Source organism: Polistes canadensis, unplaced genomic scaffold (genome assembly GCF_001313835.1).
Source record: "Polistes canadensis isolate GaletaPanama2010 unplaced genomic scaffold, ASM131383v1 scaffold_7, whole genome shotgun sequence".
Lineage (NCBI taxonomy): Eukaryota > Metazoa > Arthropoda > Insecta > Hymenoptera > Vespidae > Polistes > Polistes canadensis.
The window spans coordinates 852,177-865,573 of record NW_014569554.1 but is presented as its reverse complement, the minus strand read 5'-3'; the positions used below and the strand labels follow the sequence as shown (position 1 = coordinate 865,573).

General features: G+C 29.5%; 2 protein-coding genes across 5 annotated transcripts; one reads left to right on the top strand and one right to left on the bottom strand.

Moving 5' to 3' along the window:
• Positions 1-3,980: 3,980 nt before the first annotated feature.
• LOC106791062 (protein asunder homolog) lies at positions 3,981-7,462 on the bottom strand. 3 transcript variants are annotated; one of them, XM_014756431.1, is made up of 10 exons: positions 7,090-7,462; positions 6,933-7,007; positions 6,578-6,864; positions 6,407-6,497; positions 6,132-6,339; positions 5,688-6,067; positions 5,460-5,621; positions 4,964-5,295; positions 4,579-4,874; positions 3,981-4,463 (listed from the first exon to the last, which is right to left on the bottom strand). In XM_014756431.1, the coding sequence occupies exons 1-9, from the start codon at positions 7,303-7,305 to the stop codon at positions 4,586-4,588; spliced, it is 2,040 nt and encodes a 679-aa protein (XP_014611917.1). In that variant the 5' UTR covers positions 7,306-7,462; the 3' UTR covers positions 3,981-4,463; positions 4,579-4,585. The 3 variants fall into 3 exon arrangements, with proteins under 3 accessions (XP_014611917.1, XP_014611908.1, XP_014611926.1); XM_014756422.1 differs by having other exon boundaries at positions 3,981-4,874; positions 7,090-7,461; XM_014756440.1 differs by having other exon boundaries at positions 3,981-4,871; positions 7,090-7,457.
• A 225-nt stretch (positions 7,463-7,687) lies between these two features.
• Positions 7,688-11,467, top strand: LOC106791047 (exostosin-2). 2 transcript variants are annotated; one of them, XM_014756403.1, is made up of 11 exons: positions 7,688-7,785; positions 7,974-8,671; positions 8,768-8,974; positions 9,041-9,224; positions 9,331-9,470; positions 9,550-9,775; positions 9,852-10,032; positions 10,127-10,293; positions 10,367-10,510; positions 10,773-10,901; positions 10,991-11,395. In XM_014756403.1, exons 2-11 carry the CDS (start codon positions 8,145-8,147, stop codon positions 11,210-11,212), a joined length of 2,127 nt encoding a protein of 708 aa, XP_014611889.1. In that variant the 5' UTR covers positions 7,688-7,785; positions 7,974-8,144; the 3' UTR covers positions 11,213-11,395. The 2 variants fall into 2 exon arrangements, with proteins under 2 accessions (XP_014611889.1, XP_014611897.1); XM_014756411.1 differs by having other exon boundaries at positions 7,692-8,671; positions 10,991-11,467.
• The last annotated feature ends 1,930 nt before the right edge of the window (positions 11,468-13,397 follow it).

The following is a 13,397-nucleotide window of genomic DNA, read 5'->3' as shown; positions in this document are numbered from 1 at the left end:
CGAGTGAAGAAATATAATTCTCTTATTTGAATTGATAAAAATAAAAAAAGAAAAGAAAAAAAAGAAGAAAAAGAAAAGATGCGAGAAAAATCTTACGATTAAATAAATCTCGAGAGAAAAAAAAATAGCCGAGAGAGAGAGAGAGAGAGAAAAAAAAGCAAAAATGGCATCCATCGTCCGGAAGGTCGTAGAGCCTGGAGGCTGAAAAATCCCGGAGAATTACGATGAACGTGGAGTACGTATATTAACAAAGGAACTCTCGAAATTTTTCAGGGAATCTCATAGAAAAACGACTCGTTAAAAGGGGTGAAAATTTTCGAAGCAACGAAATCGACAAGCATTCCTTTCTCTCTCTCTCTCTCTCTCTCTCTTTCACACACTTTCTTTTTCTTTTTATTTCTTTTTTAGCTTAGCTTTAGCGAAAAAAAAAGAAAATGAGATAGATAGAGAGAGAGGGATCCCGTCTTTGGTGAATTTTTCAACGCCTACCTTAACGTATTCCATTGAGAAGGAGGAAGGCTCACAGGATTCGCTTTCCTGAGCGGTTGGGACCCCCGGAGGGTCAGGCTAGGGCTCTGTGTCCCTTTGTCGTTCCCTTTTCAATGCGCTGTGCTACCTCTGCTTTCGTTTCGGTGTATGCCCAAGGCAGCTGCCATTTCTCTTTCTTCTCTTTTGGCTACACCAACTGTGTTGCGTATGTGTGTGTGTGTGCGTGTGAGAGAGAGAGAGAGAGAAAGAAAGAGACGCTTTTCAAAGTCTCTTTTCTACCCTCTTGTCCTAACTCTCCATCATCCCTGCTTCATCTGCACGTTAACGATCACTACCTCACGTTATATTTCTTTCTCTCTCTCTCTTTGGTCTGCTAGTCTTGATGCGAAGCATGACGAAAACCGAGGGGTCCAAAATCCCCCTGAGAGATTATTTTCCCTTTCTGCCATCATATTTTCTTTCTCTCCGTTTCTCTTTACCTTTACCTCTACCTTTCTCTTGTTTCCCTAATTTTAACTATACATTATTTCTCTGATCATTTTTCTCTTTTTGACTTGTCAACATTGTTTAAAAAACATTTATAAATTGTTTGTAGATTATTTAATTAAACACGTCGAGATTCGAAAAGTTTGATATTTTTAGAAATATTTCTGGTATTTTGTTTTTTTTTTTTTTTGGAAGAAATGTTTATTCAACTCTCGCTTTTTATTTGATGCAGATTGTACCTTTCTGCCCTTTGTTATTATTTTTGTTTGTTTTTGAACATATATCACAATAAAAGACTAAATTGTATGGAACAACTTTGAAAAGAAGGAAGGAAATTTTGTAAGAAACTTTTCTAGAATTTTTCTTTTTTTCTTTCTTTCTTTCTCTTTCTTTCTTTCTCTTTCTTTCTTTCTCTTTCTTTGTTCTTTTTAGGAATTGACATAACAAAGATAGCTCCTTTGTTATGTCAATTTGAAAGAAACTCGAATCTATCTATCTACGAGATAAAGTTTTATCGTTTTTTACTAATCTGAAAAATCATTCCGTAATGTATTTGTTTGTATGTGTATTCGAAGAAGAGAACACATACTCGTACATACAATCCTCCTATAACACGGTATTCCGAGAACACAGATTTAACACATTCTTGACTGAATACGTCAGTAGTTAATTAAATTTCTAATTTTAATATTTGACAATTTAAACAAAATTCATGTGCAATTTAATATAAAATTGTCTAGGTCCTGTGTTCAATGCGTCGCAATAAAAAATTATATTTAAAAATTATATTTAAAAATTATATTTAAATTAAATTTCTCTCGCATTTGTAAAATATTTCTGAACAAATAACGTAAATATTCGTATAATTTTCTATTACTTCATAGTTTCTTAGAAAAGTACGATAGAAATGAAGCGTGTTATAACAGGAGGGTTGTAATACTACAGTAGAAAGGTAGTTTCAAAGTATATATATATATATATACAGTTTAGGTATATCGCAGGTACAAAGGTACAAAGGTATAAAGACCAGGAAGAAAACGAAAGACGATGAATTATAGAGACTGAGTTATAGCACAGCCAGTAGAGAGTATACATATACGTATCCGCACACAAACGCACAGATCTATATATGTATATACCCAAGGTATGGGTGCTATACTTCCTATAGCACGGATCGATATCCACTCCGCAAGCTTGGAAGTGGAAAGTACGCAACCGAAAATCGATAAGGTTTATACATTATCGATAAGCTTTTTCTACGGAAAACTTAGAAACCTTTCAGGCACGAGAATATATATATATATATCAATGTTTATTACTTTCGAATCGATTTCTTGAAAAATAATACTTCAATACTGGAAATAATCATTCTCTTTATTTACAATGACTTTAACTTATCGTTAAACCATTTTCTCTTTTCTTATTGTGTTTTATATCGTTTAAGATTGTATATGTGTGTGAATATTTACGATATATTCATATTGTTTAATTTAGAATTACATTAATATATATTATCGATTAATTCTGATTATTTTTATTGACCACGTAATGCATTTAAGTAAGATTAATATTTCATTCTTATTATCTTTTTGTTTTTGTTAAATCTAAGATAAATCAAAATTCGTAAGACAATGATTGTAAAAATATTTATTAACCCTCTATAACGCTATTGTTTTATTTCATTTCATTACCATAAAATGTTGTTTCACATATCAAAAATTTATAATATTCTTAAAAGTATAAGTTCTGATTACTATAACACAATTATATTAATACAAATTTACATTATATAATATTTCAATATACACGAAAATTAATAGCATTATAGAAAGTTAAAACATATTGAAAAAAGTAAATAGAAGAAAAACATAAAAAAACGAATGAGAAGGTAATATAATAAAAAAAAAATGAGATATAAAGAAACAACATACAAAGAGCATCGTCCGTAAGAATCAAAACATGTATCACGTGTATTGTGTATTTCACGGCCGATACATATATTCCACGCGCACACACATTCACACACACACATCACAGCATAGAAGGTACACGCACGTGCGAATCATCGCATAAAATACGTGAGAATATTCAAAGAGAGAAAGAGAGATAGAAAGATAGAGAGAAAACATATTCATACGTAACACTAATAATATATATATATATATATACACATATATATGCATAGTATACATATATATATATATATATCACATCATAGAGAGAAAGAGAAAGAGAAAGAGAGAGAAGAACGCAACCAGCCCAAGTCCAATGTATATACATATATGCGTACGCACGATGTACACACCATTGACCGTGATATCGCTGTCTCGGGATGAATGAACTGTTACGTCACGAACTTGTATTCCATGGTTCCTTCCGCCACCACCACACCACCACCACCCTCTTCCTCCTCCTCCTCTTCCTTTTCCTCTCATCTCATACTCTCTCTCTCTCTTTCTCTCTCGTTGTATTCTCCCACCCGCCACCCCACACACAACGTACGGTCCTCCACTTTCGTCTCCGTCAATTCTCTTTTCCCCTGACCTCTCTTGCTCCCGTTACATTACTCCTATATGTATATATATATTACGTGTGTGTATACCTGCTGTTCTTGCTTGCTTGGTGCAGTTGCTGTTACTTGCTTGGTTGCTTGCTTACTGTCCTCCCTTCTACCATCGATTAGCAATGGAATCCATTTGCGGGACGGAACTAGGGAGATGCAAGCGCGAATCTTGAAGGGTGGTGGGAGGTAGAATACATACACCAGACGCAAGTCCTATAGTTTTCAAAAGAGGTCAACGTCTCTTTTTCTTTCTCTGTCTCTCTCATGTACTAACTCAGACAGCCGCCAGACACGACGATGTGTTGGCTATAAAATACCAGTGTAGGACGGCAAGGTCGTTACGGGATAAACGTTACTATCCTTACCGTTCCTTCTGTTGTTACACTGATACACTTTTCTTTCTTTCAATCTTTCATCCTTTCTTTCTTTCTTTCTTTCTTTCTTTCTTTCTTTTTGTACTTTTTTTTTCTTTTTTTCTAATTCAATGAACTAAATTCATGCATGTTGTCTTTCCATTTGAAATTAAGTTTATTTATATCAGAGTTAAGTCATCGATATCATACATCATCCATTAATTTCACTTATTTTACGATTCAAATATTTCTTTATTTTATTTTCTTTCATACTCTCGAGTGCGTTTACTTGAACGTGATAAATTATTATCTTTTTATGTATTGACCATTATGAACAATAGAAAGCATCGAAAATTGTTTAAAGTTTTAATTTGATTTTGCGTTTCAAATAATTATATAAACATTATATAAAGAATTCATACTTTTATAAATGCGTTATCGTTAAAATAAAAAAAAGTCACATGATTTATATTAGATATAAAATATTTTTGTAACGCGTATTTTTATGTTTATATGCTTTCTTGTTATTACCGTGAAATGTTTGGATTATTTTTAGTAATACTACTTGATGACTAAAAAACCAATTGAAACATTTATTAGTTCGTAATAAAAATAATCGATAGACCATAAAATGTATAATTAACTTGACACTTATTATTAGTTATTATTTAATTATTCGTTTCCTACCTTTACCTTATCCTTCTAATATCGTTTCTCTAGGTTCTCTTCCACTTTCTTTCAAGTTAGGATATAATTTAGCCTTAGAACCGTCACTATTAATTCGACCATGAAAATCTGGTTTCTTTTCCTTCGGCGTACTTCGTTGCAACCAGATATCTAACAAAGTCTTAGGTGTATGGTGATTCCCTTTGTGAAGTTGTTTTCCAAGGGATATCGATGTACTTGCTGGTGGTGACATAGGTGAATCTGTTGTTGCTCTGATCACACTTGCTCGTGCAGTTCCATCTTCCTTTCCAAAACTACTTTACATAAATTCAAATTAAATTTAATAATGTTTTTATAAGATTTTGAAAAGCTATAATAATGTATAATAACAAAAATTCTAATTTACCCATCCAATTCGCGTAAAGCTTGATCCAACTCAACTTTATCTTTATCGTCCTTGCTCTTTACTTCCAGCAAACAATTTAAAACTTCCATATGAGCAGCAGAATTATTTGCATGATGCTTGAGAAACATTTCCAATTCACTCCATAACAAACGATAGTGTTCTTCACGACGAGCACCACCTTTACCAACTCTTCCACCGCCTATATTTGGCATCGAAAATGTTTCATGTTTCGTTTCAAATTGAAGTACACTAAAGATTATTTGTTTGCACTGTAAAACCTCTTCCTGTGTTATTTCACTTTTTATCATTATTTCTGGTAAAGTATCGAGTAACTGAAAAGTAATATATATATAAGTAAGTATATATATAAGTACATATATACATATAATACATATATAAGTATATATATATATATATATATATATAAGTATATATAAGTACATTTCAATAAGAATTTGTTCCACTCTATTTTATAGAAAATAATATGATTATTTACTTGTTTGACGTTGAATATGAGAGTACTAGAAATTGTAATCGGCCAGTATTTTGTATGACGTTCTAATCTTGGTCTCATTCTTTCCACTGGTCCTTCTAAAGTACTGTTTGGACTACGTTTTAAAGGCACTAACATATTGTTTCTCATAAGAGATCCAAAATCCTATGTGATAAAATAAAATGAATATATCGAAAAAGAAAACTCAAGAAAAATATTTTTCTTACTTACGGTTATTCTATAATCCGTAACACGACCACCACAACCTTCGCTGATAGAAGGTGGATCTTCAAGAACGCTTCTTGCTGTAGATAATGTATGGATGAAAATTTCACCACCATGGGCAGCAAGTAAATGAGATATTGTTTTACCACCGCTTTTTCTTGCCATTTCTAACATTACAGATCTACCATTTAAAAGAAAATTAATTAGGCAAGAAGATGGTCTACTATTTACATCTACAGGAGTAATCCTGTGCATTGCAGTGCAATTTTGCATTTCTGATGCGCTACAGCCTCGAGGTGTACACCATTTTAAAGTCACCGTTTCATATTCTGAGCCTTCCTCGAATCTTCTAAATGTTTTTAGTAATGCTGAATCTTGTGGATTACCTATAATAAAAAAATATACATATGTATATTATTATTACATAAATTCTGATAATTAATTACATACCTTTTAAGATTGCAGAATGAGCAGCAGAAGCATGAAATATTTCAACATCATAGTTTGCCGAAGAGCTGGCATTTTGTTCTTCCTTCATTGGTATTCCAGTTACAGTCGTACTGGCTAAGTCATAATGCGATAAAATAAGATGTGATAACTTTGAATGTAATGCAGGTGCCTTTATCGAATGCACCTCCACTGTCAAAAGTGGAGAAACCTTTGGCATAAAAATTGAAAATGAAAAATACTCTTATCATAAATACAAGATTACAAATAATGAATACCTCTCGTGGACCTTGGCTTGTGACTTGAGATTCAATGTTATTAGGACAGATATTTAATATAACTAAATGACAATAGTCTATTGGCATCAAACTGCAAAAAAAATCAAAATATAAGTTATGTGCGTGTGTATGTGTGTATATTGTAAAAAAAATATTCTAATAAATACTTACTGATCTGAAGCTAGAGCGGTTTTATTCTCTTGAGTTAATTCATTTAAAAATATATTTTCTAAACTTTTCATATTATTATTATCCCGTGCACTGGTTATACAAATCACTCGACCCCTATTCAAAAGCTTACTAGTATTTACATTCAAAGAAGTTCTCTTTTCATGTTGAATCTCTGAACATTCATTGAGCGTTTCAATAGCTACTCTCAGGCCATGTATCACTGAGTAATCTTCTCCTGGATCTGGATTTTTTGTTGGTACACCAAGAATGGCAGTTCCATTCATTATCTAAATTTAAATGAGTTTTAGAAAAACCTCATCGCATTACAAGATAATAATTGTAAACAAATACTTACATGGGTTAAATTTTGTTGAAGCGGACTCCATGAGTTTAGCACGTAAGCTGCACGGTCTGTCACAACGTATCTGATCTATAAGAAAAAATATAAATTAACAACATGTTTCATAAATTATACTCTTTTAGTGACTTTAACACATATAAAATTTACAAACCAATTTTCCAGTTGGAAATAAGTCCCAAACAATGCGACAATATTCAAGGGATGCTTCAACGCTTGTAGTCCATAAGGATTTACAAACAGGAGCTAATGGTATTAAATTTTGTCCACGACTCTTTAAAAAGTCAAATTCTAATGGGCACTCAGAAGATATTCCAAAGTAAGGTGTATGGTCTAATACGAAAATAGTTTTATGATTTGCCGGATACATTCTACCATAGTATTTTTCAATATACACTTAACATTACAAATTTGTTTCTCTTATTGTTATGTTAACCTATATAGGTTAGATTTTATTATTGTGTGTGCTACTGTTCATAAATTATCTATTACATATGTATGTGTATTTATATATATATTATTTTGCACATGTTAATTTATATTTTTATATAAATGCACTTGAAATATATATTTATGTATATATGAATATAAATATGGACATATATATGGACATATATATGGATCAATTATTATTAACGCGTGTGCTAAATATTTATGAACAAATCACCTTTAGCAAGAACTAACAAGATTAATATATTTTCAACTTCAAATAAAAAGCTAATAAATTTTCTAGTAATAGTTTAAAAATCAAATAAAATGAATTAATCTATCGTTATCAAATTTCTAAAATAATGTTAGTATTCCCGCGCAGAATCATCGACAAGATTGATACCGAAATTCATAAGTACAGGTTAGAGAAACGATAAGAATTTTGATTAAAATATGTCAAATTTTAATTTTAGGTTAACAACAGTTCGAACTAATATGTCATCTGCATTATAAACGTGTTACATACAACTATATTTTTTCTTAAAATCATTATGTGTGTAATCGATATGACAAAAAAAAGATAAATATCTATTTTTAATCTTTTATTAGGTATTAAATATGAAGCCGAGATATACGTGCATTTATACTTAAGATGAAAACAAAAATGGCGTATTTCGTTGGGCGATCATCAGCTGATCGTAGGGTTTTAAAGTCTTTTTTACGATGTGACGTATAAGAAAAGTGCATTCGTTGGCATAAGTGAATCGATAAATATATACGATGGTTATAACAACGAGATTATCTTTAAAAACAATACGTTTACCGTATCATTATCACAATCTATTCATTGTAACATTATTTTTGTTTACATTGATTATTATATTAATAGCGGCATATCATGCTTTTAAATATGGTGATACTCCACAAAATTCGATTTACAATGCAATTGTTTTAAGCAATATTAATACGCTACCTACTGAAGTTTTAAATGCAGATTCTCCAGCAGCTGATATTACAAATTCTTCTTGTACATATTTTAATTGTTTTAATGTGTATCGTTGTGGTAGTAGAGGTAATAAACCTTTAGTATACGTATACCCACCTAAAATATATTTGGATGGATTACATAAACCGATAACTAGTCAAATGACTAAAGAATTTTATCAAATTTTAAATGCTCTTGTATCAAGTAAGTTTTACACTTCTAATCCCCATGAAGCATGTATATTTATTCCCTCCATCGATACTCTCAATCAGAATAGATTAAAATTGCAAGAAGTATCGCAAGCATTGAAAACATTACCGTTGTAAGTATTTCATCAATTTCAAAGAAGATAATCTTTTTTAAACATATATCATATTTGCAAATACATAATTGCAGTATTTTTATCTTATGACAATAGTTGGAACGGTGGAGAAAATCATTTAATATTCAATATGGTACCAGGAAGCGTTCCAGATTTTAATACAGTCCTTGATGTATCCGTTGGAAAAGCTATGATTGCTGGAGCTGGATTATCGACATTAACTTATAGATCTGGATTCGATATCAGTTTACCTGTTTATAGTCCATTTTTAACTAATTTTAATAGAAACAATAAAATGAAAAGGTATTATTGATATTTATGAGATCTTTAGAAAGAATAAAGTTTAATCATTGTATTTCTCTTTTTTAGAACATGGTTACTTATGTCCTCTCAAATTAATATCAATTCTCTTTTCGAACAAGATTTAATGGAACTTAAAAGTTCTTTTCCCAAAGAAATATTATTACTCGGTCCATGTTTACAATATAATCCCATGAACAATACCGTACGCTGTTCTGGAAAAGAGGTTTATAAATATCCTACCGTATTACAGGTATACAATACTTTTAATACAGTTTTTTTTATATAAAATAGTAATATTTAAATAAAATAAGCTTAAAAATGTTTAAATATTCTTACTTTTCTTTTTCTATTTTTAGACTGCTACATTTTGTTTTGTGATACGTGGAGCAAGACTGGGACAAAGTGTTTTATTAGAAGCTATGGCAACTGGTTGTATACCAGTAATTGTTGCAGATTCACTGGTTATGCCATTTTATGGAACAATTGATTGGACAAGGTTCAATATTTATAATAACAAATATTATATTTATCACTTGTTCAATTATATACAAATTATCGTGGTGGTAATTTTGTAGAGCAGCAATATTTGTACGCGAAATAGATGTCTTACAAGTAATATCAATATTAAAGAAAATATCTCAACAAAGAATCGTAGAATTACGAGAGCAAGGTACATGGCTTTATAAAAGATATTTTAAGTCGATGCAAAAAATAACAGATACGACTTTAGAGATATTAGCAGATCGTGTGTTTTCAAATATTGCGAGGAATTATGCATATTGGAATGTACCTCCCTATAAGGTAAATTATCAAAGACGTAATATATTTTTAAAAAGTCCAGAAAGTAAAAGATTTTATATTTTATTTTTATAAATAGGATAAAATTTCTCCACTCTTTTTACCATTAACCGCTCCCAAGACAAGAGGATTTACAGCTGTTATATTAACTTACGACAGGCTAGAATTATTATTTCTTTTAATCAATAAAATTGTCAAAGTGCCAAGTTTATCTAAAGTCTTAGTTATTTGGAATAATCAACAAAAAGATCCACCTCATTGTACGTATATGGAGAAGTAGCATTCAAATAAATATTAATCGTTTAATAATCATTGCACGTATATATATATATTGATCATTTTAATATATTACAGCTTCAAGATGGCCAAAATTAACTAAACCATTAAAAGTTATTCAAACTAAAGAAAATAAATTGTCGAACAGATTTTATCCATATGACGAAATAGAAACAGAAGCAGTACTTTCTATAGATGACGATATTATTATGTTAACAGCTGATGAAGTAGAATTCGCTTACGAAGTATAATTAATTATTATTGAATTGTTAAGTTGTTTATCGAGCAATAGTTCATTCATTTCGATGATGTTTTTAGGTTTGGAGAGAATTTCCAGATAGGATAGTTGGATTTCCATCCCGTATTCACATGTGGGATAACATTACTAATTGTTGGAAATACGAGAGCGAATGGACAAATAGTATTTCTATGGTTTTAACTGGTGCTGCCTTCCATCACAAGGTATATTTTATTATTAGTCATTTTTAAAATAGACAAATTTAATCCATGATTAACCAATTCCATAATCATACCTGTTTACATCAAATTTTGTAGGCATGAGTAATATTCGACAATTAAACCTTATGTCCTTTCGTAAATACCTTTACCTAAACTTCACTTCCTTTACCTGTTCGAGGAGACATACAAATAAGTATAAATTATTTCTTATTCCTTATGTTAATTATTATTTACTTTAAAAAAAAATAATAATTATTTACTGCAGTATTGGAATTATATGTATACAACTGCTATGCCAGGCGACATTAAAGAATGGGTAGACGAACATATGAACTGTGAAGATATAGCAATGAATTTTTTGGTCGCTAATACTACAGGAAAAGCACCAATAAAGGTAACTTTTATTTATTATTAATCATTACTGTAATTTTTTAAATAAGAATAATAATTAAGGTCAATATTTTTGAATAAACTTTTTTATAGGTAACCCCAAAAAAGAAGTTTCGATGTCCAGAGTGTACAAATACCGAAATGCTATCAGCAGATTTAACGCATATGGTTGAACGTACGCAATGTATTAACAAATTTTCATCGATTTATGGAACTATGCCCTTAAAATCCATCGAGTTTCGTGCTGATCCAGTACTTTTCAAAGATGTGTTTCCCGAAAAATTGAAAAGATTTAATGACATTGGAAGTTTATAATATCTTGTAATTAATTATATTTGACAGTCTTTTCATGGAAAAAATGACACATCTCGTCAAACAGTCTTAAATAATTATTAATTAATCAATTTCGTCGATCTCGAAGGATTCTTATTCTGATTCTTCTATCTTATAAAAAATATTTGACAGCTTCAACGTAGCATTAAATGTATACGTTGTCTGTCATATTATATTGTAAAATATTAAGAACATTTTTGTAAAAAGTTCGTTATAATAGAGTATATAATTTTATATCGTATAATGATAATAATTTCAAAATCTAATCCTTTAATCATAATTTATTAGACATATATTATAGATTGTCTTTTATAAGTTTGAGAGACTTTTACAACACTTTTTTGACTATATATTTTGTTATTATTTATTTATTCACACATATTTTATCTTCAGAATCTTTTGTTTTAATTCATGCATGTACAATAATAAACACATTAATTAGAGACACCACATTTATTATTTCATACAATAACGTATCGTCTATATCTGTCTTATCTACATGTTTTTTTATTTTCAAGGATATTTTTTTTTCAACACAAATATATACGTATTTCTACAATCTTTTACGATTTACATAAAAATCGCTTCTGCCGAACGGTCTTTGTAAGTGAACAAACATAAATTTTATGAAAATTAGAATGAATTATTTAAGAAAAATCAATTTATAATTTTAACAATTGCAATTAAAGATTTCACAAATTTCCGTTCACAATAATATATATATATATATATTTATAGATAAAAAATTAAAAAGCAAACAGAAAGAGAAATTAGAAGTCGCAGAAAAAAGTGAAATATTATTATTGTTACTCTTTCATTAACGTTCATTATCGTAGATACATAACTAATTATTGTCACAATAAGTGTGTGTAAAATAAAAGAAACGAAATGATCAATTGAATAAATAAATACTCAAGCTCAGTCGGTAATTATTCGATGCGTTTCGAGTGACTTCCATTTAAATTTTCTCTCTCTTTCTTTTTTTATCTTTCATTCTTTTCTTTTTTTTTTTTTCAATCCTTTACAGATCCTTTTTCTCTCTCTCACTCTCTCTCTCTCTCTCTCTTTCTTTCTATATATATATATTTTCTCTATTTCTCTTAAAAATACTTAATTAAATATATTAACGTCTACAGTAGGCTTTTTTATCGATTGGGAATATAATATAATATAATATAATATAATATAGTATAATATAATATAATATAATATAAATGTAATATATAATGTAATATAATGTAATATAATATAATATAATATGATATATATTTATATATTTCGAGAATCGATTTTTCGTTTTTTCTTTCTCGCTTTTATGACGATTTTTAGGCCGTATCGAGCTAGTGTGTATCATGTAAAGTGCTTTTTTTGTTTGTATATATGTATGTATGTGTAAATACGTATGCTTGCGTTCAAAACGATATTAACGATCGTTGAAAATAAGCGGATTAATTAATTAAATTTCTTATTTCGATCATACCTAGCGATTATCTTAAGCGATATAATAATAATAAGATAAGAATAAGATGAATATAATTTTAATAATAATAAATGAATTAAAGGGGAGATTGTCACGTTTAAGTATTTTTTAGAAGTTAGAACAAATCGTGTACATGTGTTATATAAGTATATATGTTTGTATACATGTACGTAAGATACAGATATGTATAGGATAATTAGCATTTGAATTTTGTTTTGTTTTCAACATTTTTTATCTCTCACACATTATTTTCATTTAAGTGTTTTCAATATTATAGTTCACTTTCCATTGTTCTTACATTCATATAAGAAATACCATACGTTCCTTTAGTTATAAGGAGGGAAAAAATGTGACAATTAATTTCTTAGTACATTCTCATTAGCATAATTAGCTAAGAAATTCTTTCAAAAATATTTTCTTTCGATATTTTCTATTTCAAACGCAAAGCGCCGCCGCCACCGTCGCCATTTTGGTAACGTATACATACAATAATATATAATGATAATAATAATATTTCTTTCTTTTGCATCCATCTCTCTTTTTCTCTCTTACTTATTTTCTTTTCCGTTTTTATACTTTTTCACATATTTAACATCAGTTTAGATTATATTACATATTACTCGTTTCATTCTTACACGTACATTTATATATATATATATATATATAATATTGTTTTTCTTTTTTTTA